At 29.5% G+C, this 27,514-nt stretch overlaps 1 protein-coding gene across 2 annotated transcripts in view; it reads left to right on the top strand.

Moving 5' to 3' along the window:
- LOC136972931 ((E3-independent) E2 ubiquitin-conjugating enzyme) overlaps positions 1-27,514 on the top strand; it is an 86,667-nt gene that overhangs the window by 55,991 nt on the left and 3,162 nt on the right. For both annotated transcript variants that reach the window (XM_067267590.1, XM_067267591.1), the window contains exons 14-22: positions 1,404-1,634; positions 1,705-2,327; positions 12,705-12,808; positions 20,507-20,569; positions 21,514-21,717; positions 22,930-22,990; positions 24,085-24,206; positions 24,308-24,387; positions 26,052-26,164. In XM_067267590.1, coding sequence (XP_067123691.1) covers positions 1,404-1,634; positions 1,705-2,327; positions 12,705-12,808; positions 20,507-20,569; positions 21,514-21,717; positions 22,930-22,990; positions 24,085-24,206; positions 24,308-24,387; positions 26,052-26,164 — 1,601 coding nt within the window. The remainder of the gene's footprint in view (positions 1-1,403; positions 1,635-1,704; positions 2,328-12,704; positions 12,809-20,506; positions 20,570-21,513; positions 21,718-22,929; positions 22,991-24,084; positions 24,207-24,307; positions 24,388-26,051; positions 26,165-27,514) is intronic.

Below are 27,514 nucleotides of genomic sequence, written 5' to 3' on the forward strand. Positions count from 1 at the left end.
ATTTTTATCATTTTAAAAGAGAAAAATTTTACTCATACGAGTTTTAAGAAGTCTTATTCTAGCTGAGATATGACTCATGACCCCCTTCTATCTCCCTACTCCCTTCAGTTCCATACTCCAAAATTTAATAGCATTTATGTCCCTTATGTACTGTACAAGATACTATGCCAAATTTAATTTTGTAATCTTGACTCTATCCCAAGGCATTAAACAAAATAGATGCATGCATGCACGCACACCTACAGACACACAAAGATATGTGTGGTTCAGAGGGTCTCAAGATGTTGAGATTTACAAGAAACTTAGAGGGTCAAATTTGACATGTTTACAATATTTTCCTGTGTTATAACAGCCAGGAAAGTAAAATTGGATATATTTGATTCTGGATATATTTACCATATTTTCATGGATTGTCTGGCATGTTGGTCTATCCAGGTGAGACCATGAAATCAGATACCCCATATGGTAAAATTCGGCATGCTGATTTATCCCATGGAAATGCCAACATGCCAATTTTATGTAAGGTTATATATCCCTTTCTAGAGGACATGTAAAAAACTAAATGAGTTACATCATGTGGCATCTCATAGATGCCAGTTTTTTATTCTGAAATTGTGAAGCTGTTCTCATTACACTAAAAACTATGATTATATGTTTAATTTCTGCATATTGTCTTTCTTCTAATGATGTAAAAATACTCATGGAATGTTCAAAGTGTTTGTTTATTTTATTATAATTTGATCCAAAATGCAAAACCAAACATATCAAATTTCAGAAACTTAGTGTAAGTTATCTCAATTTACAGGATTAACATCTGTTTTGTGTAAAATTTGAGAGGAAGGTGTTAGTTTTCAAGGTCAGGGTAGTACCAGTAAAACTATTACTTTTGTGGCAGATTCAGTGCAGTTTACACTGACTTACTACTACTACTACTACTACTACTACTACTAATGTCAATAAGTCCCTAATTGTTTTATTACCTTGTAAACAAAAACTGTCATAAATGAATCAAATTACAATGTTATTATTTTATTGTACTGGGAAGAATGTTTTTTTTTTAACATTTATTTTACAACTAGTTTTGTTAGATCTGATTAATTTTATTTTTAGCTGAAGTTTAATGGGTATTCCTGTAACCCAGGGTTTTTGGTATGCTGGTCTCCTCAGTTATATGCAGAATGCTGGTCAATCTGCAAAAATATGGTATATTCTTGGTTAATATGTATGAAAAGCTTATTCATAATTCATATATTGAAATAAATGAAAAGTAGTGTTTTTTTAAATAATAATTTATTGTAATAATAAACTAAGTTTTATTAATATAAAGTGTAAGTCAACAAATAGCAAGATATACTACATTTATTAGTATATTGACTATGTTATATATAATTACATTTATGCAGTGAGAAAGAAGGTGAAGATGACAAGAAAGCTGAGAAAGCAATAAAGACTGATAAGATTGAAGAAAAACCGCTTTCAACAGAAGATACCAAAACCTTAAGAGAGAAACTTTTGGCAAATATTGAAAAATTAAGGGCAGGAATGGCAAGATTAGAAGAAGTTTTTACTCAAAATCCCACCTTACAAACTTCAACTGTGATGAGAAAATTATTAGAATTGTATAAACATTGCAGGTAGTGTATGGTTTTTTTTTCATTGAAAAAGTGTTATTACATTTCTTTAACATTTAAAAAATAATTTTAGACTTTTAGATCAATTGCTTGGGACTTGTTATTTTCATGAAAGGCATCTTCAGTATTTAGTGGATCGTTTACGCCAGCGGGGAAGAATTAATAGTGCTCAACACGTTGCTGATCAAATTTCTCGCCTCTTTTCTGTTATAGATAGTGAAATCACTGATGAAAGTGGAATTGATGCAAGAGTTGAAAACTCTGTTAATCTAGATACAAATGATGCTATAAAAGACATACAACATGAACTAGAAAGTAAAATTAATATAGAAAAGGAAGAAATTGAAATAGAAAATGGTATAGATATGAAAAATAGAAATCAAAATGAACTTATTTCTCCAACTTCAGTTAACAGTAGTGAACCTAGGAATGTATGTAGACAGTTATGTTCTATATTAAAATCGCGTCTTTTAAAAGCTCATGAAGATGTGGAACAAAGATTTGGTATGTCAGCTAATAGTGCTAACAGTGCATTACTAGCAGTTAATGATGCACTTACAATTTCTGAAGAACAAGAGTTAAAGAAAGAAAGTCCACCTGAAGAACAAGAACTAGTTCAAGAACAACCAACAACAGTTAATGAAGATTCTGGAAAAGTTGTTGATAAATTAGAATTAATGGATACAGCTGGTCAAGGTTTGAAATTTTTATTTGAAAGAAAAATATACTATTGTTCAAAATTAAAATTCAAAAGCAATTTTTATTTAAAAAATAATAATAATCACTTAACCAAAACTTATGTATAATTATTTCACACATTGATTTTAATACTATAAATCTATTATTTTTTAGTTTTAATTTACAGATAAACATTGCAGTATTAAAATTAAATAACTTAATTCATTAGGGATAAGATACTTTCTAAGTATGTTTAAAAAATCTTTTGTCAATAAAAATCATTCACTTAGAAGCAAGTTGGATCATACTCTAGTGGTTAGGCTTAAATATTCATGCAAGAATGATTTTGAATTATGGAAATAATTTATGGAAACTAGTGAAGTATCAAGAAAACATGGGCAGATTTGTATAAGTAATAGATATGAACCTCAGTAATCCTATCTTCCTTATTAGTGAAACATAAGGAAGCTTACAGCTATAAATTTTTCTTTAAAGTTTGCTTCTGTCACATGAATAATAGACATTTAATTAGATAAATAAAACAACTCAAAGCAGAAATCATAGCATTATATTAAAATGTTAATGAGAATGGCCTTTATGTGAGACTGTTTGTCTTGTGTTTTCTTCATTCTCTTTTCCAGGAAACTTATTTGAACTATTGCAAACATCACTATAGTTCAAACTAGTATTCAGTATTGTTTTTACAAAGTAATTGATATTCAATTTATAAGTGTTTTTATTTAGAGATGTATACTAGGACAACTAATTGACAGATGATAAAAGTATTGTGAAGATCAAAATTTGTACCCAAGTTGGACCCCCAAAAATTTTATGGTTGATTTGACCAATACAGAATAGTCTTAAAGCCTGTATGCAGGCTTTAAGACTATTCTGTATTCAGTTTTATACTTCAGTAACTAAAAATGTACAAACTTTTAAACTAATAAATAATAATAATAATAACTAATAATAATAATACACTTCTTTAATTTCTGTTTTGGTTACTATGCCTTGACTTTGGTCCGGCATAGTACACAGCCACCGGTGTTAACCGAGTATATCTCACTTAACCCAACATAATAATAATAATAATAATAATAATTGAGAGACTGTTTTGAAGTTTATAATAATTTTATCAATATATAGAACTAATTTATCTTACCTTATTTATAAATCCCATTAGTGACTGTAAATTGTAACATTTGAGAAGAAAGTAAGTCATGCTTTGGCATGCTGAGTTAGCAGTTGTTATTTACTTTAATTCTACAAGCCAGAACATGTAGTTTACTTTCTCTATTGCCATTTGGAATCATCAATGGGATCTGTATAAAAAAATATAATATATTTCTACATTTATAAAATTATTACATAAAATTTACGTTCTTAAATATTACTTATTGCATGGGAACTCTGTCTTTGTAATTTTTCCAAGTGGAGATTTCTCAGAAATAGTAGTATTCCTCGCATCCCCTGAAATTAGGTCTTTGCACATCAGGTCTATAGTCATGGCTCTATTTGTTTTATAGTAGGCCTTTTGTTATCAATTTTCAATTTGGAAGTGAAACCTAGAATTATTTATTGAATATAATAGAACTGACAATATATTGACATGATCTCATTGCTTAAATTGTGATTATTTCCAGCTTTGTTTGTAAATGTTTTGCTCATACCAATGGATAGTTAAAGCAAAGTAAACTTGTTGGACTTGTTGAAAGAATTAGTTGACAATAAGTTTAGCAATAGCTTTTATTTTGTGCAGGTATCTTGTTCTCGATGTTTAAAACAAGATAAGATAGTCAGTTATGTTCAAGCCAATAAGTTTTTTTTAAATTGCATGCTGTATCATGTCTATTAACTGTTCTCTTTCCTTTTATTCTCTTGCAACAGGCACATGATGTTTTTGTTATCCTGCAGTGAATGAATTGATGCAATGGGGAAGTGTACAAGTATCAATAAATCAGATTGGTTCACCAAGACAGATGGCCAGGGAAGGAAGATTGATATGTGGACCGGAAAGGAAGATGATCATGTGTACTAGAAGACAATTAACATAGTGTCGAAAGAATTTCATGCTCTACTACAGCATTACTGACAGACTGCCCTGAAGCTAATTGGACTGAAAACATGGCTAAAAAGGGTATTCTGTCAAATTAGCAACAGTGAAACATCATCTGCCTACAAACCAACTGATTCAAACCAGCCACATGGCCAAATCTCATTTTCTGGGCTACCTCCTGCCACCATATGATTATGCAGTGTTCAACTGCTGAATTAATATGATTCATAACTATTCATAAAAGTAACTATTCATTTCCATCCTATGATGCTATTATTAACACTTTTGAAACTGTGTTTCCATCAAATGTAATTTCAGAGGGTGAGTTTGGGTCACATAAAGGCACAGTATCTCATAACCTATGCTATAGGTCCATATTTTGAAAAATTAGTCATGACTGATGTATAGAATTTTTTGCACATGGTAAATTATGATGAGATGATACAGTTCTGACAAGGAAGAGCTTCTGATCAGTCAGGTATTGGCCTGAAAAGCAACATTGTATTATTTCACAGCACTTTTGAACATTTTTTTATGGTGAGGGCTATAGCAGAAGACATATCACAAATTGCAGGAAGCACGCGATAAAAGTGGACTTTTGCTTAACCTGATGTTGATGCTGGGGAGTGATGATCTAAATGTAAATAAAAAAAAGTTGGTTGGTTGATGAATGAGGTGATAAAGCTCTGTTGAAAGAAATTTTTGCTTGATGTTGAAACATGTGTTATACGTATTGTTCACAATGCTTTTTAGAAAAGCATGAGAGAACTTGGAGAGGATGATTCCTACTTCATATTTTTTTTTCAATCACAAGTTTTTCCATGGGTAGCTGGAAAGATTAAATTTTGCTGAGATTCAAGAGAAATTATGGCCTCCTAAACATTTTTCTTAAGCAAGCATTCTCCATCTAGATGGCTGACAATTGAAAATATATCTGAGTGGATATTAGAACAGTGGGGTGCATTAACAGTTTATTTTCTCAGGCATATTCCTGCAGAGAACAAATTGTTGTCCAACAGTAATTTCTACAGAGCAATCTGTAGATCACTTAAGACAGTAACCATGGAAGTTGAACTATTATTCATTCCTTCAAGTGTAAAACTGTTCACAAGGTTTATTGGCACTTTTCAAAATGATGGTTCCTTAATGGTGTTTAAGGAACTGACAGCTAGAGTCTGAACACTGTGGAAACATGTCAAAAAAATCTTAAGAATATAGTCTGTGGAAATAGCATCATGGAAGAACAGCTTGCTTTCTTAAAGCAAATCCAGAATGGTTATATTAGTATAAATGAATACTTGCTTACTGGAATCCAAATTCAATAAAAACAAAAACCTTTCAAATGTTCAGCACAACTCTTTAATATCATAAAAATGTTTTCGAACGCATTAAGCAATCATCTTCAGTTATTCCCCTGAATGAGAAATTCGAAAAACTACACAAACAAAATTCAAATAAACAGTTATATGATATAACATTAACATGCGATATGTTATTAACAAAAGTAATAAATACAAAATAATCTGGCATGTTTTATTATTAATTTACTTTAAACATACTGGATTATTTTGTATTTATCACTTTTGTTAATAGCATATCGCATGTTAATGTTATATCGTATAACCGTTTATTTGAATTTTGTTTGTGTAGTTTTTCGAATTTCTCATTCGATTCAGGGGAATAACTGAAGATGATCGCTTAATGCGTTCAAAAATGTTTTTATGATATTAAAGAGTTGTGCTGGACATTTGAAAGGTTTTTGTTTTTATTGTTATATTAGTGCTTCTAAGCATATTATTGCAAAAGCACCTGTATCAAAGGTATCAAAGTCACATGTATTAAGAAACTTTAAATTTAATTAATTGTTCCATTACTGATTTCTGTGGATTTTTTTAAAAAACCTAAAGTTTTTGGCTTTTTTCCTTCAGTAACTTACAGTATCACACAAGTTATACTTATTGATATAGGCTTTATTAATGGAGGAAAACGTCCAGTCCCAACAGTAACCACTGGGCGGTGGACTGCTAGTCTGAAAACTTTAAAATTTTTTAAGAAATTTAAATTTTTTCAAACAAAACATGAACAAGAAGCCATAGCTTGTGATGTATTGTACTATCTCTAAAGTGTTTCCATTGAGAGATAAGAGGAATGGAAACTGCTGCAGCTTGAAAAAAGTGATGAAGGAAAACAAAGCAAACAAAATTAATGAATACTGGAAACAATTTTTCATTATGAAGACATCAACATAAAAACTAATATAAAATATCCTAATGTGAAAATTGTGAAGGCACTTGCTCATGGCAATGCTGATGTTGAAAGGTTTTCTAGTTTAAAAAAAGTGCTCTCAGAGGAATGTGCATCCATGTGTGAGAAGTTATTAAATGCCATTGGAACAACAAAAGATGGCCTTAGATTGTCTAACAACAAGTTCATCTTGTACTAGTGACAGAAGAACTGCTCAGTCTGGCAAAGACAGCCAGGAAGTTGCACATGGATTTTCTACAAGAGGATAAAAGGAAAAAGGGCATACAAAATAAAAACAAGAAGTGAATGGAAGGAAATGGAAAGGCTATAAAATAAAAGAAAACATACAGAAGAGCAGAAGTGATCTGTCTGTATGGTTATATCTAAATTAATAGCTCTAAAAGTTAAAGTCAAAGGTCTGGATAATGTAACTGGCAACACATCTGCACAGTAAGCAGAAGTTGCAGATTTGAGCTATGCTCCAGGCCAATTCTTTTCTTCCAGAAATTCTAAATTAAAAATTAATTTATTTTAATTATTAAATTATCTTAAGATGGTGTCCTAACCACTCACCTCTAGACAATAAGTTAATAATTAAATATGAAGTAATGTCTTGTTATAATCTGATAATTTGGCAGATTATATGGTTTTAAACTGTCAGGTTAGTGGACTTGTTTATTTATATAGAAGAACAGGCATGGACATTGAACAAAAGAATAGAGAAGAGAAAATGAAAATTAGCAAATGCATTGGTTATTCAGGCCAAGAAAAAATTAAAGAAAGCTGTAAAATCAAAAAATTTAGAGCAGGTAGAAGTTGCACTTGCAATATTACAAAAGGCATAACCATTAGATAAAAATGTATGACACAATAGAGTTATTGCAAAAAACTATTGAACAGAAAGAGACAACTCTCATCACATTACTTCTTGAATCTTTCATTCAGAAATAATCATTGAATACTGAATCACTTGTTGAGTATATTTAGCCCCTCTGTTTTGTCATATGTATTGAACTCTGTCAAGTGAAAGTGCTAGTTGTTGTCATAAAAAATATGAATGAGTGCAGTTGCAAATAAAGCTTATGAAAGCATAAGCTATATAAAAAAAAGTCTCCATTTAGTCTTTCTCTTAATGTTTCTTTTTTTTTACTTTTTAAATTTTCAGATAATGGGAAACCTGAATACAAGAACAAATGTAGACTTATTGTATTAGTCAATAAATAATTGATTTTCTCATGGAAATACAATCTATATGTTTATGCTATATTTATAACTAATAGCAGTAGAGTTAAAACTTTTCCACAGTATCAATAGAGATCAAAATCAGGGCCTAAAATGTTGAATAGGTGCATGCCACTGTCTATGTTTATAGGAGGCAAGGGATGAGTGTGATCTTTGAACTTTATATAAGGATTTTTTAAGATATTGAATTCTGGTTTTTTTTATGTATACAGGTAACCCCATATAACATGGCACTTCTATAGCATGGATTCACTCTAACACAATTTGAGAATTGGGACTATCCCCGTATAACACGGTACTTTTATAGCACGGATTCACTCTGACCCGGTTTGAAAATTGGGTAAAAACCCTCATACAACATGAAATGTAATAAATTTTTACACACTTAAGTACTAATAGTTCATGAAAATAATATTTTTTGTGAACTATTAGTACTTAAGTATGTAAATTTTTTGGTCATGATACACATGGTCCTTCTCGAAACTTGTTTCAATGTTCTCAATGCTTCTGCTTTTGATGTTGCCAGATGTTTTTCCCTTATTCCATACTTGCTTTATTCTTTATAAGTGCTTAGCACCATATAAGGAAATCTATAAAGATCTTTTAACTAAAAGTAAGCAATCTAAAATTATATACTTTTTGTAAAGCATGGATCTGAAGGTAATGCAGAAAAATGCTCAGAGGATAAGAATAACTTGCCAAAAAGAAAACACCCTTGGTTAATTGTGCTTAGTGATGATGAAGAAAACATTGTTTAATTTATATTAATATGTATCACTTAAGAAAATTTTAATAAAGATATTTACCTTAATTATAAAAATATAATAAGAATGTTTTTTAATTTTTGGAACCTAACCCCCCCTTTTCATACTAGTTTTTTGTTTCGTATAACATGGATTTGCATAACATGGCAATTTTTTGGAACGTAACTCCCGTGTTATATGGGGGTTACCTGTATTCACACAGAGCTTAGTTTATTAACAAATTTTTGAGAGAATGAGAATATTCAAAGAATCAATTTATCAGTTTGAATCTGATAACCCAATACTAGTTTCATATATTATTATTTTTTTAGTGACTCAGTACTTTTTGAGTTTTGTTTAAACATTGATAAATGAATCCATATTTTAAGTCTGTAGGTACAAGATGGTTTATAATTAAACTGACCCTACTCAGACATTACTGTGGTTGCCAATGAAACTTGTTATAGTCAGGTGAGGTAATTGTACCTTTCCATAATATCTCATCAGCCAATCAAAATTAAACTGATATCAATACATTGATTTATATCTCTTAAGTATAGGTATTGGTAGCATTCAAGCTAGTTTCAACACAGTGCCTCTATTTCAACAATGGTGTGAAAAGTCTGGATAAGTTTGATTTTTTTCTTCTGACAGGGTGCAGCTACAGTAATTTTTGTATTTAAAATCCTGTATTTGTGATTTTAAAATGCAATATGTAAAGTATCTGCAGCCATCATTCTACAATATTCATTTAAGTTGTGAGGCATTCTGCCCACATGCTTTGTCACAAGAAGCTAGGAATCATTTATCGCATGAAATTTTGATTATTGGTATAAGTGCATCTTATTTGTGTTCTGCATATAGATTTCTCGAGATAAGTTTGTGTATGGCAGAAGAAAGCACCACACTAGCATCTGATTATTCTGTCTTTGTGAAGTTTCCAACAAAGTCAAGTGTCCGACACTATATTAGACAGATTGTTGTTATTGACTTTGATAAATACAGAGTAAAGTTTATGTACTTTGTCAAGAAGAAATCTAGAGAGAACACTTGTGTTTTCTGGTGGCCATATGTGGAGGTTTGTGCAGTCATTCTAAGATATTGTAAAGTCTCTTGGCAAAAATGCCATGTTGCAATTTCAGGCTTTACTATAACCTGGAGTAAGATGGTTCAAAAATAGTCCTAGACTGTTTTTTCAAAAGAAAGTTATTCCCAGACACTTTGATCTTGTTTGTAAATCACTTTACATTTCTCTTGTAACTAGGCATATAAATTACAATAAATAATACTGATTTTACTGTTGGCTTTTAGTATGCCACATTACTTCATTTACCATGCCTGTATTTGCAATGGAGTGTGTCCCATCAAGAATTTTTGAAGTCTTGACCAGGGTGAAGTCTTAAGGGTGTCCCATTAAGACTTCATAAACTCTGCAAAGCGAGAATCCTTGCTTGGAATATATAAAAATAATTTAAAGAACCATATCTCTATGACCCATAGTTTTTGAGAAAAATGCGAAAGAAAAAGTATGATGTCTTGTTCAGTGCATGGAAACTAAGCTTTATTGGAAACATGAACATCAGTATTTGTATATGACATTATGCTTATGTAGGAAGATACTTAAAATGACCACTGCGCATATTGAGACATGCATGTGCATACTGTAGAATGGCTGATTGCACACGATCTTGGTTGCTTGTCTTTATGTGACATTAACTTTTGTGGACAACACAATGCTCAGTAGTGTGCAGTCAGCCATCTACAGCATGCAACTTAAGTTTCATCAATGTGTCCATTAGAACCAGCTTCAGAGAGTTCTAAATAGGGTCAGTTTAATTATAACCACCCTACTATATGTAATCTATATATATAAAAACGAATGTATGTGTGTGTGTGTGTGTGTGTGTGTGTTTGTCCTTCATGCATTACCACACCATTTATCTGATTGCCATGAAACTTTGGGAAGTTGTTTAATACATTCCCGCGAAGGTTTGTGGCATATGTGAAGATCACCATTTCCCCCCTTTCAAAAATATATTTATAATATGGATTAAGGCTTTTATGTCCAACAGATGGCGCTAACTTCCGACGACCTAAGTTTGCTTTTCTGTGAGGCATTATGCTTTTCTGTAAGAATGGACCTAAGCAGATCATTTTCTACCTATCTATATAAATAAAATACAACGTTTGTTTGTTCCTACTGATTCCTTTGAAATTTTGACACAACGTTGCATTCGAATATGCACGTGTTTTTATATAATATACATGTCGAAATTCCCCCTACGGGGGGAGATGGACGGGATTAAGGCTTACCGTGAAGAACTGGGCTTCTATTTATACTATTTTGCATGTGGTTTTTTGCGTTTTTAATTGCGTTTTAATAGGCTACGTCAACAGAATATACACTAAAAAGGGATTTTTCGATATTCCCCAGCGGGGAAAGGGACGGGATTAAGGCTTACTGTGAAGAACTCGGCTTCTATTTATACTATTTTACATGCAGTTTTTTGCGTTTTTAATTGCGTTTTAATAGGTGACGTCAACAGAATATACACTAAAAAGGGATTTTTTGAAATTTCCCCCACGGGGGAAGTGTTACACATTTATAATAGATACATTTTGAGCCACAACAACGCGTGGCCGGGTCAGCTAGTCTACAATAAAATTGTTTTTTCTTTCTTTGAAATTTTAAACCTGTTTTTTTTTTATTGTTAACCAGAACTTTTTTAAAACTAAAAATTGCAATTATTTTGACATCCTCATAATGCAGGGCTGTAATTTTTAATCATGTTTTAATTTTATTTTTTCTATTGTAAATTCCTAAGTTCTAGTTCATAAATGTTTTTGTAAGTATAACCTATGCATAAAATATATGAAATTATCTGTTATATGCATATGCTAAGAAAATTTCATTATATTTTTAAAACAAGCAAATGTTTAAGATTTTCTTGTTTTTTTTCCCATAAACTTATAAATTAAAAATGGCAAAGTTTTAATTTCTTTTTTAATCTGTTCTTATTTATATAAGTATTGCATCTTAATAATAAGTTCAAATAAGTTGTTATTGAGAAATAAATGAGTGTTTGAATTATTAATCCTTTAACTGGTTATGATAGATAAACTATCCAAACAAATTTTATATTATCTTCAGACGTTCTTAATATTTTTCTTGTATCAAATCCAAACTTGTCAAAAGTTGAAAATTAATTTGAAAATACGAGGACTGTTTCTTTTTCAACCTCCGATGGTCTATAAAACAAAGGCAAATGAATTTATTACTAAAAGTTAGGTACAATCATAGTTACTTTTTGACATAATCACCATGAAGATTGAAGCATTTGTCATATCTATCTGTGGACGAGCTTTGAAATTCCCTCTTTGTAGAATGTTGCCGCCAGTGATTTAAGATGGCCTTAACAATGTTGTTTTGAAGATCGTCATTAGTCTCAAACCTCTGCCCTCCTAGCCACATTTTCAGTTCAGGAAAGAGTTGGAAGTCTTCACACGTGAAAATGTTCCAAGCTGGGTGGAAGTCTTCACCACCTTTAAACACCCAGTGTATACTCCCGATTTAGCACCAAGCGATTTCCACTTCTTTCCTGAACTGAAAATGTGGCTAGGAGAGCAGAGGTTCGAGACTAATGACAATTTTCAAAACAACATTAGGCCCTATCTCAAGTTATTGGGGGCAACATTCTATGACAATGGGATGGAAAACCTCATCTGCAGAAATGACAAATACCTCAATCTTCACAGTGATTATGTTGAAAAGTAACTATATTTGTACCTAACTTTTGGTAATAAAGTCATTTTGTTATTTACATTTGTCTTTATTTTATGGACCATCAGAGGTTGAAAAAGAAACAGCCCTCATATTTTACTTTATTTCTTATAAATGATTCACTTTATTCATGAAAATAACTTATTTCCTTTATTAATTTAATGCAAGACAACATAGTTGCTGTGCAAAGCCTCTTCTCTTTTAAAATACATAAAAACTTAAAAAAAAAAAAAGAAAACATAAAATACATAAAAGTAAAGGAACATATAAAAATACTATAGAATAAATTTAAAATTTTACAGAATATTAATACATGTTATTTGTTTCAGGTATATTTTCATTATTAGATTCTGTGCCAGATTCTCATAAGTACAAATTAAGTATTCTTCAACCAACAGATCCTCGAGCATTTTTCAGAACAGTAAAGAAAGAGGTATTGATTAAATTATATTCTTATTTAAAATTTAAGCAAATAATGAAATTTTGATATTTTCTATTACTTTATTTTTTTATATTTGATTTTCCCTTAGAAAAAATGTTAACTTATTATTTTCATAGTAAATTTTACAATGAGATATGTTAACTAAATTTTATTAAATAACAAAACTATGAATTAATATAAAATTGGTAATAATATAATATTTATATTATGTAGCATATTAAAAACTTAAAACACTAATTACCATAAGCAACTAGATTTTTAATAATTAACTTTTTAAACATAAAATTAACTATTTCTGTAATAAATTTGTTACTAGAAATTATCTGAATTATGTTATTTCTGTATGAAGTTTTTTTTAAAATATAATTATTACCATAATGATTCTATTATTCATTCTTTATAATAAAATAATGTCTTACATAATACAAGATTGCAAATTTTTCTAGTGCTTGTTCTATTGTAAATTCCTAAGTCTAGTTTATAAAAGCACACTTTCTTACATGTATAAAATGACAAAAAATAAAAATTTTATGAAATTTGTGCAGTCTGTTTTTTGTTAATTTTACATTTCAGCAATTTGCATTTCAACTTTTTATTTTTGTAAGCTAGGGTTTCTGACATAAAATAAATTCCAAGCTTAACTTATTATTGCAAACAAGTTCTAACCTGAATTCAATAACTATAAGTAAAAAAATTCTTGCCAAAAAAAGATAAAATTGAATTATGTTAATTTTTCTGTGCTTCTGATTTCTGTATATCTAATTGATATTCTGAATCTAGTTTTTAAGTTTTAAAAAGTAATGTTTGTTACCATTATAGAATTGATAAATGGTTAAACCTTGATCTGTCATTTCTGGATGTATCACTTTCCCAGAAAAGTTGTTCAATTTCTACTGTTCCTGAACAAATCCTGTTTAAATTATATAAATTAAACTCATGTTGGTTGTTCCTCAATTTATCATTTTCCTGCATCTGTTGGTTAGAATGAAATCTTAGAAACTTTTAGTTTTGAGAATGTTAATTTCAGATTGACTATTTTTAAGAAAGAGAAGACCACACACACAAATGTTAGTACTCATTGACAATGATAACAGCAGTTGATTTTTTTTAATGTCTTGGAATAAAGTCAGAGGTTGTTTTGTTATCTGTTCAACCTTGCATGTGTCTTATCTAGACAACAGGCAGGAGAGGAAACAGTATTGCCACCTTTTCAAAATTGCTAACCTGGACATTTTAAAATTAGGATGTTATACTTAGAAATAAAAAAATTAGGTTTTTTTTTATTGTGAGTAGAAAATAAATTTTTTTTTTAATCAGAAGGTAAACATGTACGTGTTATATTATTAAAGTAATACAATAATCACATGTGGCATATCCAAAAATAATTAATAACAGTCCAACGTCCGTAACCATTTTTGAAATTCGTTTTGTGTCAGCAAATCTTTATTGAATTTACAAGTTCACTTCTGATTTTTTTGGGTTTTCAATTTCTTGAGTTGTCATATTAAATAATTAAAATAGAAATTATAAACTTGTAAACTGAAACTGTCACATTTGCTTTATAATAGGTTTGTTCCAACACAAGTTCCTCACTGGTTTGAATTTGAAACCGTACGAGGCATGTGCAATGTCATTTTACAGCTAAGAACTGAACAATGTATATGCCAGTTTTAAACCAGTTAGAGACTTGTGTTGGAACAAACCTAATATTTGCCAGAGATATTTGCAAGTTAGAATTTTAAAAGTACATTTTCTGTCACTTAGCCTAGATTGGGATAATTTCAGTGGGGGTGTGGAATTAAAGTCTTTAATCGTTAAAATAAAATACTCACAAATATTTTTATAGATTTATTTTGTTTCATCGCAATTTCACAATTTCTACAAAAACCGGACAAATTAATAATTAATCCGGACTATGAATTTAAAAACTGGCTTGTCCAGGTGAAAATCAGCCTGATGGCAACACTAAGAGGAAAGGAGGATGATGATGCCAAGTTTGCCAAGTTTACTGAAGCACTTTAAGTGTGCCTTCAAGTCCATGAGAATATTTTTATATGTTTCACTGAAATATTTATATGATATCACTGAAATAGACTGACAAGGGGACTATCAATCGTTGCCCTCCTTAAACTGTTTTTTTAAAAATATGCTATAGTACAGTGTTCCGCAACCGGTGTGCCGTCACATGGTGAAAGGTGACGTGAACTTTTACATATTCTGTTAATTTCAAGTTTTATTTATATATTTTTATCACAATTGTTGTGTTTCTTATGTATGTATTTCATTCTCTGCTGCAGCACTGATGAAATAAGATGATGTTTGTTTATTCTTTATTACAAGTCACTCATTTTTATGTATTCTATTCTAAAAAATTATATGTAAAATAAATTTGCTTACAGGTGTACAGGTGTTGATGTCTGTTTAATCATAATAATAATAGGTTAATGGCATTATGTAATTCTATTAATAGTATCATATCATACGTTTTTGAGGGTAATAACATTTTAGTGTGCCCTGTTGACTCATGGGTGTGCCGCAAGTAGAAAAAGGTTGCGGAACACTGCTATAGTACACTTATCCAACTAATACACAGTAAAGTAACTCCTGCCAATGCACAAGGGTTTGCAAGATATCAGCATTTAAAGTTTTCTGTTTTGGTTGTATATCAAATTTGTAAAAACAAATCATGATCAAGTAAATTTGCTGGTTGGAATATTGGATGTCTTGGCTTTATGCCTCTCTTATTTTGAATTTTTTTTATAAAGCAATATTTTCTTGTAATATGGAGTCCTGTGAATTATTATTATTATATATATATATATATGTATGTATGTATGTATGTATGTATGTATTAGGCCAAAAATATATAATTTTATAATTGCAAATAAATTTAATATTCTTTTAAGCTAACAATTGTAGAAAAAGTGCTAATTTATTATTCAATGGAAAAAATAAAAATTGTTCTAGAATTCTATAAGGAATTTTATTTGTGTATTATATAAAAATATATTGGCATTATAATTTTATCACTTGTTCCTCTTGGAATCTTGTTCTGAATGAAAATCTTTACACATATTTGGATGGTAAATATCAAAACAACATTTAAAACAAAACACCGATTGACACTACATGCATTTAATAAAAGCAATATCTTTACAAGATCATGGTTCCTTCTGTATTGTCAGAGAGAAGCAGATTTCATTGACATTTAAAAATACTGATCTGTTTGTCAGTCAGTTTTGATGCATACCCAGGGGCAGATCTACATAGGGACTAATAGAGTTTAATGTCTGGGAAGTCCTGAGGTTTGGACCACCATTCACTCCTCCACCTTCCATAAATTAGGCTGTAAGATCTAACATCCCAGATTTGGAGGTTCTGTTAAAGGACCTTTCTGATAGGCAGAAAAAATATTATAGATGGATGGCATCATTCAGAATTAAAAAGACTAGGGAATCAATGGAAGTTAGGGAGCTTAGAGAAAAGTTAAGGTGCACGAGTAGATGGATACGACTCAACAGAGTTACATCAGTCAGAGCAGACAAGGCCAAAGTCTTAGTTCTTATGAAATGTGAAACATTTGAGAGGTGCCTACGTGAATACCTCAACGTGACCCAATGCATGGAAGTAGAGGAGGGCTGGATAGATAAGTTGCATTCCAGAGTTAAACGTTTTGCCAATACAAAGCTAGCCAGCAAACTAGATATGAGAGGCATTGTTGTGGATGCTCCTGATGTCCCTAAATTATTTGCCTTTGTGAAGACACAAGCAAGGACAACAACTACGTCCAGTGTTTGACAAGGCTAGAGCTCCTACACGTAAGTTGGAGAAAGCCGCATATAATTTGCTTATTCTGCATCTGGATGGATATCAATTTGCCATCTCCAGCCCAGTAGAACTATTAGAGCAGCTCAAAGGGATTGCCTCCCCATGTATGTTACAGTGTTGGACTTCGGTCGTTATACCCATCAATAGAGCTACCTCCTTGTTTTTGTGCTCTCAGGGACTTCCTGTTTACAAGAGTGAACGGATACAGCAATGCAGCAACACATACTCGAATTGGCCCACTTGGTGTGTTATAATTCTATATTTCAATTTAATGGGATTGTATACACAGAGTGGAGGAGTTCCATGGGCAGTCTTGTTTCCAGGGACCTCCTCTGAATTGGTGGTCAGACAATTGGAAAACAGGACCCTACCTCACTTCTTCCACAACGTAATCCTGTACAAAATATACATAGACGACGACATTATTTTCTGGAGGACAACACTGAATATAAGAGTTTGTTGACGCGATGAATGACAATCCATACATGTTTCTTGACATAGAACAACACAGCCCCACCAGGGTTCACTTCTTGGACATAGATATCGCAATTGAAGGGTTAACATATGCATGTCTGTTTATCGTAAATTATGTGCTATCTCCACTTATATTCCAATTGGATCATATGATCCTTTTCCATACAAAAAAGCAGCATTCAGGGCCTTGGTAAGAAGAGCATTCGTACATTCATTCATTCCACAAGCGCTAGCACAGGAAGTAAGAAGTATAGAAGGGATAGCCAGGGCACATGGTTACAACAACTTTATACAAAGATTATGTGAATGCCACAGACGTATCCACTAGTTCAACTGAACTACTAAGAGATAAACAGGAAGATGATAAGGAGAGGATTCCCCTCACTTTTAACCCACATTTAAAATCCTTGTACACCACAATTGCCAAGAGATGTCTGGTCAGTATTGCCTACAGGAGATGACCATCCATTTTCAACATACTGCAGAATGAAAAGACCCCTCAATCCCAACAGACTATCGGGCATTTATAGTATCCCTATCAGAGACAGCAGATGGGATAGGGAAATGGTGTACATTGGCTTCACTAAATGTTCAATGGGGGTCAGGATACGGGAGCATAAATTTGACATACAACATAATAGATGTACAACTGTCCTCTCCACTTATGCGACAGACACACAGCGGACTTCATCAGAGCCCATATCATCCTTACCACCCTGCATCCAGAACACCTCAAATGATTGAAGGCGATCAAAATCTTTAAGGCTTGCTGCAGAACCACCTGCATCAATTTTAGGGAGGAAATGTGCCTTTTGATGGCATTGCATGCTCTACTAGACAATAATAATTAATTTTCAATCATATTTAAAGTGGAATGCAAAGTGGAGTGCATTCAAAATCATCATATTGTTCGATCTTATTTAAACATCTTAAGGGGAATGCATGCATGTATAGTATCCAAAATCTATTACCATTCGATTTATATTCAAATGTTAATGGCCAGCTTGTTTTGAATGAAAATGAAACCTGGGAAGAGCCCAGAAGGGACTATGAAAACGTTTACAAGTTTTAATCATATGCACACTGCTCAACTGGTTAATGTGAGTCGCACTGTTTACAATAATATAATAATAATGATAATTCATAGCATTGTTTGTTTTATTGTAATCAATTTAACGTAATTGGTCAGGTCACCACCAAGTTACAATTTTAAATCCACTGTCTCAAATTCAAATGCTATAAGGAGACTAATAATAATGGCAGCCTGCCTTATAAGGCAATGGCAATGCACCTCTTTGCAAGGAGAAAAAAGAAAAAAGGAAAGAGAGAAAAAGCTACAGAAAGGGTAAAATTACTTAGTGTAAGGGGCAAAAAATGGGACCCCATTGGTCTTCAATAAGCCCTAGGCTCTGAAAAACCTAGATCTGCTCCTGTGCATACCAGATATATCTTGTCTGTGGAAGGAAAACTGGTGCTTTCAATTGAAGAAGCAAGTGAATTTTAATTATGTTCTCTTAAGAGACTATATAAAATGATGTTTTTGGCCGTATATTTATAATAATTTACATGGCTGCATGTTACAGGAAGAGACTACTTTATAAAAACAAAAAATTTGAAAGAAGAAAGGTGGAAATCTATGACATTGAGCTTGCCAATCAGCCATCTTACTTACTTGACTACACTTGTCCATGATTTGTTTTTATGAACTCAGTATATAACCAAAACTGGAAACTTTAAACAATGGTATCTTTTGTACTTGGTTACCTTTTGTTCTCATTATAATTGTTAAGTAAGCACAAAATTGCTTGAGAGAATGATTGTTTATATAGTAGTTGGATAAGTGTACTATAACAATTTAAAAAATCAAATAATTCAAGAAGGGCAAGGGCTGATGGTCTCCTTGTAAGCAAGCATCATAAATATTGAAAATTAATCATTTAGTTTGAAAAAGAAAAGTGCTACTAAACAAATGAATATTAATGACTTTTTTTTAAAAAAAAAGAGAAGTAATGCAAAGTAAAAAAAATATTCTCTAGAGTTTAATAAATACATGTAATCAAATGTAAATACATATATGTAACCTTTAATATATGCAGATCTGTTCTGAGGAAAGTTCCATATTCAATATATTAAAGCTCAACTTGACAGAGCTCAAACCAGCAATGCTGAAATGATTCCTTTTTCATACTCCTCTTCACCATTAGTAGGAAAAAGAGAACTTTAACTTTCCTGGTGCACTGCTCTTATTTGGATAGTTTAATTTCTATTTCCAGATTTAGTACAATTTCTGCAAATCTTTCAATTTTTAAATTTTTACAGAAAACTTTATGAAAAAAGTAGGAAGCAACTGTGCAGACAATATGTGATGAAAGTTTTGTTTGATTTTTAAAATGTTTACTTCATATTATTATTTTTCAGGTTACTTTAATCATTAGTCTAAATCATATAATTAATCTTTAATGCTGTTTTCCATAATTTGTTTTTATCTTTATATGCAACTACATAGTACTTTGTCTGAATTCTTTAATTAATTAATAATTCTTCAATAAAGTTTTTTAAATTTTATTTTTTTATTTTCCATGTTTTTACTTTATCCAAGCAAATAAGCATAAAAATTTCTTAACAAAAATGATGAATTGAGGTGTCACTGTATTGTGATTCTTATTTCTCACAATAGCACATTAGTTTCCAAAATACAGGGTGGGCCAATGAAAACAAAACGGCAGAGTGTTCGTGTTCGTCCAAGCAAATCGCTCGGACAGGTTGATTTTATTCTCGAAGGGACATCTTTTGCAATAAAGTTTTTGCGATTCTGAATACAACAGACAACAAAAAATTTTAAAAACTCATTTATTTTGTATCAACTAAACAAACATTTATTTCGAAAAAAAATGTTTGTTTAGTTAATATTCAGATTTGCAAAAACTTTATTGCATAAGATGTCCCCTCGAGAATAAAATCGACCTGTCTGAGCGATTTGCTTGGACGAACACGAACACTCTGCCGTTTCGTTTTCGTTGGCCCACCCTGTATAAAAATTAACATTAAGGAACAACAACTAACTTTGTATGAGTTAGAGTAAAAAATTTTTGTAAAAAGCAACAGGTAAAATTTCCTGTAGGATTGGTGTAAATTATATTAAAATCAAATTTAGAAGTAATTTAATTTATATGTAGTTAGGTGTTCTGACATACAGTACCTCTATAAGTTGGTGTAGAAAAAGAACATTTTGTGGAAAGATTTATTTATTTTTTTTAAATTTGATTTTATTAATAAAATTTTGATTAGTTTATAATGTCTGTTATATTTATTATATTTTGTTTTATTCATTTTTTATAAATAAAAATATTTTATTGCTAAATTTCAATTATTTTATTTACAAAACAGATTGAACTATTTAAGACTTCTTTACCAGAGGGAATTATAGTCAAAAGTTTTGAGGATCGTATGGTAAGTAATTACTAAATTCAATAAAATTTTGTTTTTCTATAAAATATAAATATATGTGATATCTTCATACAATTATCTTTTTCTGTTTACTTCAACAAGTAAAATGCTGAAATGTAACAATTAAACTGACAACTAAATATGTTAAATACAGTTCTTCAGTACTAAAAATTCAAAATTATTTAGGTTAGCATTATCATATAAAAAGATAGCTAATAGATACAAGCAACACATAATCATATAAAAAGATAGCTAATAGATACAAGCAACACATATTACAAGCAACACATCTATTGAAAATTAATAAAATAAAAAAGATGAGAGAGAGGAATAAAATTTCTATATTGCATCAGAAAGATCAAATAAACATTTTCTTCTCAGTTCTTCAAAATTTAATATAGAGCAAAAAATTTCTAAATAAAGATTTTTTATTTCTAAATATGTATTTATTTTGCATTAAAAATTTGCCGGGACGAATTCACATTTAAGAAAAAATATAATTTCTTACAAGACTATACATTTACACAAGTCCTTATCCTTCCAGTCCCTTCACACGCTTTTTTAGAGGCAATAACAAGTCTAACAAGACTTGTTATTGCCTCTAAAATGTATTTATTTTGATGCCTCTTAAATGTATTTATTTTGATTTTATATATAAATAAATATTGTCTTTTTAGCCTTCTCAGAAATCTAATTGAAGAATCTATAATACTTAGATTATAGTGAAATATATTATAAAGCTTTATCAGTTTTTAAAATTATTTTAATATTTCTCAAGTTTTTAAAACTGATTGTTTTTCTTTTATGGTATCTTTTTTAGTCTTTAACTTTAGCAATTAATTAATGAATTAAAATAATATGTATTCTTGTTAATCATTGGTAAAATAAAGTACTATAAAAATTTTTCATTTAAATATTATTTTATTAATTTGCATTTGCATTATTAGGATTTATATTCTGTCCTTATTAAAGGACCTAAACGCACACCTTATGAAGATGGTATTTTTCTGTTTGATTTTCAACTTCCAGCTGACTATCCTAAAATTCCACCTCTTTGTCACTACATATCTTATTGTTCAGATAGGCTTAATCCTAATCTCTATGAAGGTGGTAAAGTTTGTGTCAGTTTGCTTGGTACTTGGGGAGGAAAGGTAAGCTTTCAGCTAAGCTATAAATATTTTTTAATGTTTAAAATGTGTGTTAATAATCTTTACTAGTAAATATTGTAATTATTTATTAATTTAAATTAAATATCATATTATTAAACATATACTGTTGTCACATTTAATCTAAATAGTTGATGTGATTTCTTTGATTTTACAAATATTTGATGAAAAGTGAACAGGCTGACATGCAATTTTATGTATTAAGACAGGGGTCACCAAACTTTTTTACAGCGGGCCACATAACTGAGAGAATGACAAGCGCAGTCCGCATAACCATTTTGTTCAATATTGTATACTGAATACAGAAAAAAATAAAGAAAACCAACATATTTATTTACCAATACACAAACACAATTGCTGCAGTAAGCTCGTAATTGCTTTTCTTAGAAACTTCGTTGCAGGTACTTACACAAAAAGTGCTCTGATATCCAAAGTCTCAAAAAGTTGCTGAATTTTCATTTCACTGATTTTTCTAAAATTTATATTACTGTCAAATGCAAAAATCAGATTGGACCAATTCTGACATTTTTACTTACACTTATTTTAGTATGTTCATCTACAATCTATGATATTTCCATATAAATAATTATATTTTAACTCATTTGTGGCATAGTGTGACAGCGGGCTGGATGAATTGACCTCGTAGGCTGTAGTTTGGTGACCTTTGTATTAAGACACTATTTTTAAAATATTGTATACTTATGTCAAGAAATGTAGATTTATATACAAAAATATATAAAGTACAGATTTAAAATCAATTTTATAAGGTAATGAAAATTTTTACATTTAAATTATCCCAAAATAATTTTAGCATTTTAAATTGAAATTTTTGTAAGTATTGGGGATGGAATCTTAAATTCATTTTTTAAGTGTTATAAGCTGAAGTAGTATTTTTTATTGGTAATATTTTATAAAATAAATTATTTTCCCACAAATGAATACTCTTGATTTTTAAATTAAAATTAATTTACATGAAATTTAGGTAAAACTTTCAAATGAACATAAAAATAAATATAAAATTATTAAATAAACTATAAAATAGTTTACAGAAATTTTTTATAATAATTATGTTTTATTTTAATGATAAAAACAAATATTACTTTTTATCATTAAAATAAAATTTGTAAACCATTTTTATTTTGTCTGTGTTAAAATTTATTAACTACATTATTAAATCTGAAATTAATTGTTTAATAGGGTACTGAGATGTGGTGTTCATCTACATCTAGTCTCCTTCAAGTTATAATATCTATCCAAGGTTTGCTATTTTTTGAATTTTAACAAACTTTCACTTAGATGTTTATAAAAATAATGTTACTGTATCTTTATTTATGTTAAATAAAGATACAGTAGCATTATTCTTATATGATAACATTTAATTTAAATTACATGGTGTGATCAAAAAGAAACCAGACTGTTATCATTATTTGGCAATAGGGAAGTTGTCTTTTACCACCAAGCCTTAGACATTTGAGCATCAGTCTGCTAAGTGACATTGAGTTTTCCAAACTGGAATGCCTACTACATGTAGTTTTGAAGCATTGTCTGCAATTTGGAAATGAACTTGAAAATTGAACAAATTTTGCATTAAATTTGAGAAATCTGCCAGAGAGATTTGAAATATTTTGGGAGGCCTATGACAACTAAATAGTAGGTGTGACCACACTCTGAGATCCAAGAAGGCAAGGAATGTCAGGAACAAGACAAAAGAGCATGTTAATTGTTTTTTTTTTTTTTTTCAATTCTAAGGGAATTGTGTATCAGAAATTTGTTCCTCCTGCTCAGAGAATGAGTTAAGACTTTCATTGCAACACTTTGAGATGATTGCATGAGGATGTTTATTGCAAAAGATCAGAACTGTAGCACAGCCAAACCTGGCTACATCTTGACAATGTTTGCACTTACAATTTTCAAAAGATAAGTTTTTGGCAAAAATAGCATAAATCTTTCCCCACCCTTCTCATTCACTGGATTTACTTTCTTGTGACTTCTTTTTATTCTCTATAGTAAAACCAAAACACAAGGGATGGCATTTTTATGTGGTTGAGGAGATCCATTCCAATCACAACAGGTGCCTTGAAATTTTCAAAATAATGACTTCCAAGGATTGGTTGAGGTTTGACAGAAGTTTGATTGCTCTATAAATATATGAGGAACTACTTTAAAAGGGACTTAAATTAGTTAAGTATAAAATCTTTATAGACAAAATCCAGTTTTTTTTTGATTGCACCTCATATATAAAATGATGGTTGATTGCATATAAACCATTTAAAAATAGTAAGTGTAGTTATACTCATTAAACATAAATATAGAATTTTACTGTGCTAATTAATCATTATTTTATTTATTCAGGTTTAATTTTGGTCTCAGAACCTTATTTTAATGAAGCTGGTTATGAAAGGCAACGGGGTACCCAGTTAGGGAGAGAAAATAGTCGTATGTACAATGAAATGGTGGTATTAAAATTAATCCAGGTTTGTTGAAAAAATATGTTAATATTATGGAAAATTATCAGGACATTAGAATTTTTTGCTTAGATGAAATGAATTTGTAAGAAAAATTGTTTGTTTCTTAGTCTATGAGTAAATTAATCCAGAATCCACCAGAAAGTTTCCAGCAAGAAATATTAGAACATTTCAGTCAACATTCTTTAAGGTATATATGTTTTTTAATAGATGGTGTAATTTAAAATGAAATATACTATCAATATTACAGAATAACTAGACCTGTTGTTTGTAAAATAAATATAAATGAGAAATAACACTAACAAATAATGTAAGATTATATTATTTTCTAATACCATTTGCAGATATGGAAAAATAATATGTTGCATATACACATTATTTGTACTTAGGTGAAACATCAGAACATGTAATAAGAGATCTTGTCTTTGAATAAATTTTTCTAAAATTAGTTAAATCATTATCAAGTAGCCAAAAAGTATTTTAATCAAAATATTTTCAGGATTTATCATACCATCTTAGATTTAAACCTGAATTTGTTCCATATTCCAAAGAATAAGACAGTTATCTAATAATGAATATCATCAACAGCTTTTATAATACTGTAAAAAGAAAACATTATTTTTTTGAATAAGTGAAAAAATAAAAGTTTAAATTGTTGATGATTAAATGATAAATCCAAAAATATTTCTGTTGAAATAATTTTAGGCTTCTTGATGAAGGTTTAAATTGTTAGAAAGTTCATAAATCTTGAAATAATTTCTTGAAAAAATGAATATAATGATGATCTTATTCAATGAATAGTGAACTCTCTGCTTTCTTAGTATAAAATAAATGAAACAATGTATGTAGTATGCATATGATTTATCTCTAGCAGGAGTGAATTGAGAAAAATTAAAAAATAATTCTTTAGAATTAAGCACAAAATTTCTATAGAGAACTTATAACACAGGAAACTTTTGTTGATGGAAAAAGCAGACTTTATTTTGTATTTTTTTTTTACGAAAGGAAATGTGTTTTGGGTTATTGTCCTTTATCAGTCCATAATGTATAATGTGGTAAACCTGGAATGATATCTAATAGTGACCTTTGGAATAACTCAGTATTAAAAAAAATGTAGGGGTAAAACAAGTGAAACTGTAAAACTAAAAAAGGTAAAAACTTGCTAACATATAGAAAAGTTGGCAAATAAAAGGGTAAAAACAAAAACTTTAAAATAAAACAATAAAAAATGGCTAAAATAAAAGATGCTTCAATAAAGAACTCTAGGGTGCTAAAGAAAAAATGCTTCAATATACATTTATCAGGTGGCATAGTGCTACCTGATATAAACATCAGAAACTCAAAAGACTTGAGTAGAAAAACTCAAGATTTTTTCCTACATTACTAATAATGATTTCCAAAATAGTAGAAAAAAATCTTTATTAAAACTTTTTAAAAATATTTATTGTCTCTAGATGGTTTTTAAATTTTTTTTTTTTTTTGAAATTTAATAAAAAAAATATATTTTCAAACATTTGATATAAAGCTATGTAAACTGGCTTGTATGATGTTTACTTGCTATATTATAATATTAATCACTGAATTATACTACTAACAGTTTCTAATAGTATAAAATAATTATTACGTTACCAAATTACTGTAAATCCTCTTGCACATGCTAAGTTTTTAAGAGGTTATGGATTAATTTATTGATATCAAAATATTAATTCTTTTTAAGGTTAATATGTTCTTTAGCAAGTTGTTCTTTTATTAAATGTTTTTATTTTTACATTGATTTAACTAAATACACTGTATATTCAATAGAATAGAAGATAATACTTTATTTTGCTTATTTATAAAAATTTTTACTTTCAGATTAGTCAATCGGTTAGAACATTGGTTGGAAATATCTGATAATTGGAATATAGATCATCCCACATCTCCCACTTCACCTACACTCTTTAAAGAAATGTACAGTAAAAATGAAAGTAGGTGAAAATTTAATTTTTATATGTAAAATAATGTTTACACTAGAATTGCAGCTACTTTGTACTACCTAGGACTGTAGACAATCATTTTAATCAGTTCTCATAAATATTCTGTAAAACTAATGCAAAACTTTCTTTGTGAAACTGTTATTGAATACATTAATTTTACTTAAAATATTATATAACTTAATATCGAAATGTTTCAATTTCAAATGTTTGTATATTTTTTTTAATGTTTTTACACTTAATACAGAGTAAAGTATTTACTTTTGACAAAGCACCCTTTCCATGCTTAATTTTTTTTATCTTTATTACATGTTATCAAAGTTGTATTTTCTTATTTAGTCATTTGTCACATGTCTTTCCTACCATTTTTAAATATCTAATATATTAATGTATACTGATACAAACAATGCATAAAGTGACAATCTTTAATCTGTCTTTACTGAGAAGTTTCTTACTATTTGATCCAAGATTTTATCTTTATACTCATACTGTTATAAAATAATAGTATTTCAGGTCTTTCTGTTTTTTTTTGTGTCTGGCTCAAAATCTTTTAATAGAACATTTCCAGAAAGTTACTGGATATTTGATTATATTTCATAATTTACAAAAATAAAAACATTTTAGAAACTTATTTAGAATTTATTTCAATAGCAACCTAAAACTCAATTTTTAAATATAATATTGCCATGTACTGAGTAAATTGACATCTTGATTTAGTAGGAAACATTTACTTAGTTTTCAGATGTATCTCTTTTGGATATATAAAATTATTTTTCAATGAGAAAGCGAAACAAATTTATGCTTTTTTTAATTAATTAACATCAGATTTAATATTTTCAATCTTTCAAAATCTGTTGTGAAATATAGTTTCTTTGAAAGAAAGTATATTGTAAAAAATAGATTACAAGTAATCTACTTCTAACTTCCTATGTTTGCTACTTACAATAACAAAGATACTATTATACTTGAAAAAGTTTTAGTTACCGTTATATCCATTGAGAACCATTAGTAATATTATTAGAAAAATTAAAAGATATAAAAGATGAGCTAGTAACAAATATATTTGTGACAAAATTTTTATACAAATTTAATTATATGATATACATTATATATGTCAAAATTGTTTTCATTTTCTGATTCAGAAATATTTTTTTCTATTACAATTGACATTTGCATATATCAGAAGCCGATATTTACTCTCACATCTAGATTTTTTCATCCAGTAATGTTTTTTCCAAAACATTTAAGGTCTTTTGAAATATAAGTTTTTTTCTTAAGCTTCCAAATTTTTCTAAAATTCATTATCTTTTAATATACACATCAAAAAATATTAGTTTTTTTCTG

This window comes from Centruroides vittatus, unplaced genomic scaffold (assembly GCF_030686945.1).
Source record: "Centruroides vittatus isolate TY-2023 unplaced genomic scaffold, ASM3068694v2 contig_3066, whole genome shotgun sequence".
Lineage (NCBI taxonomy): Eukaryota > Metazoa > Arthropoda > Arachnida > Scorpiones > Buthidae > Centruroides > Centruroides vittatus.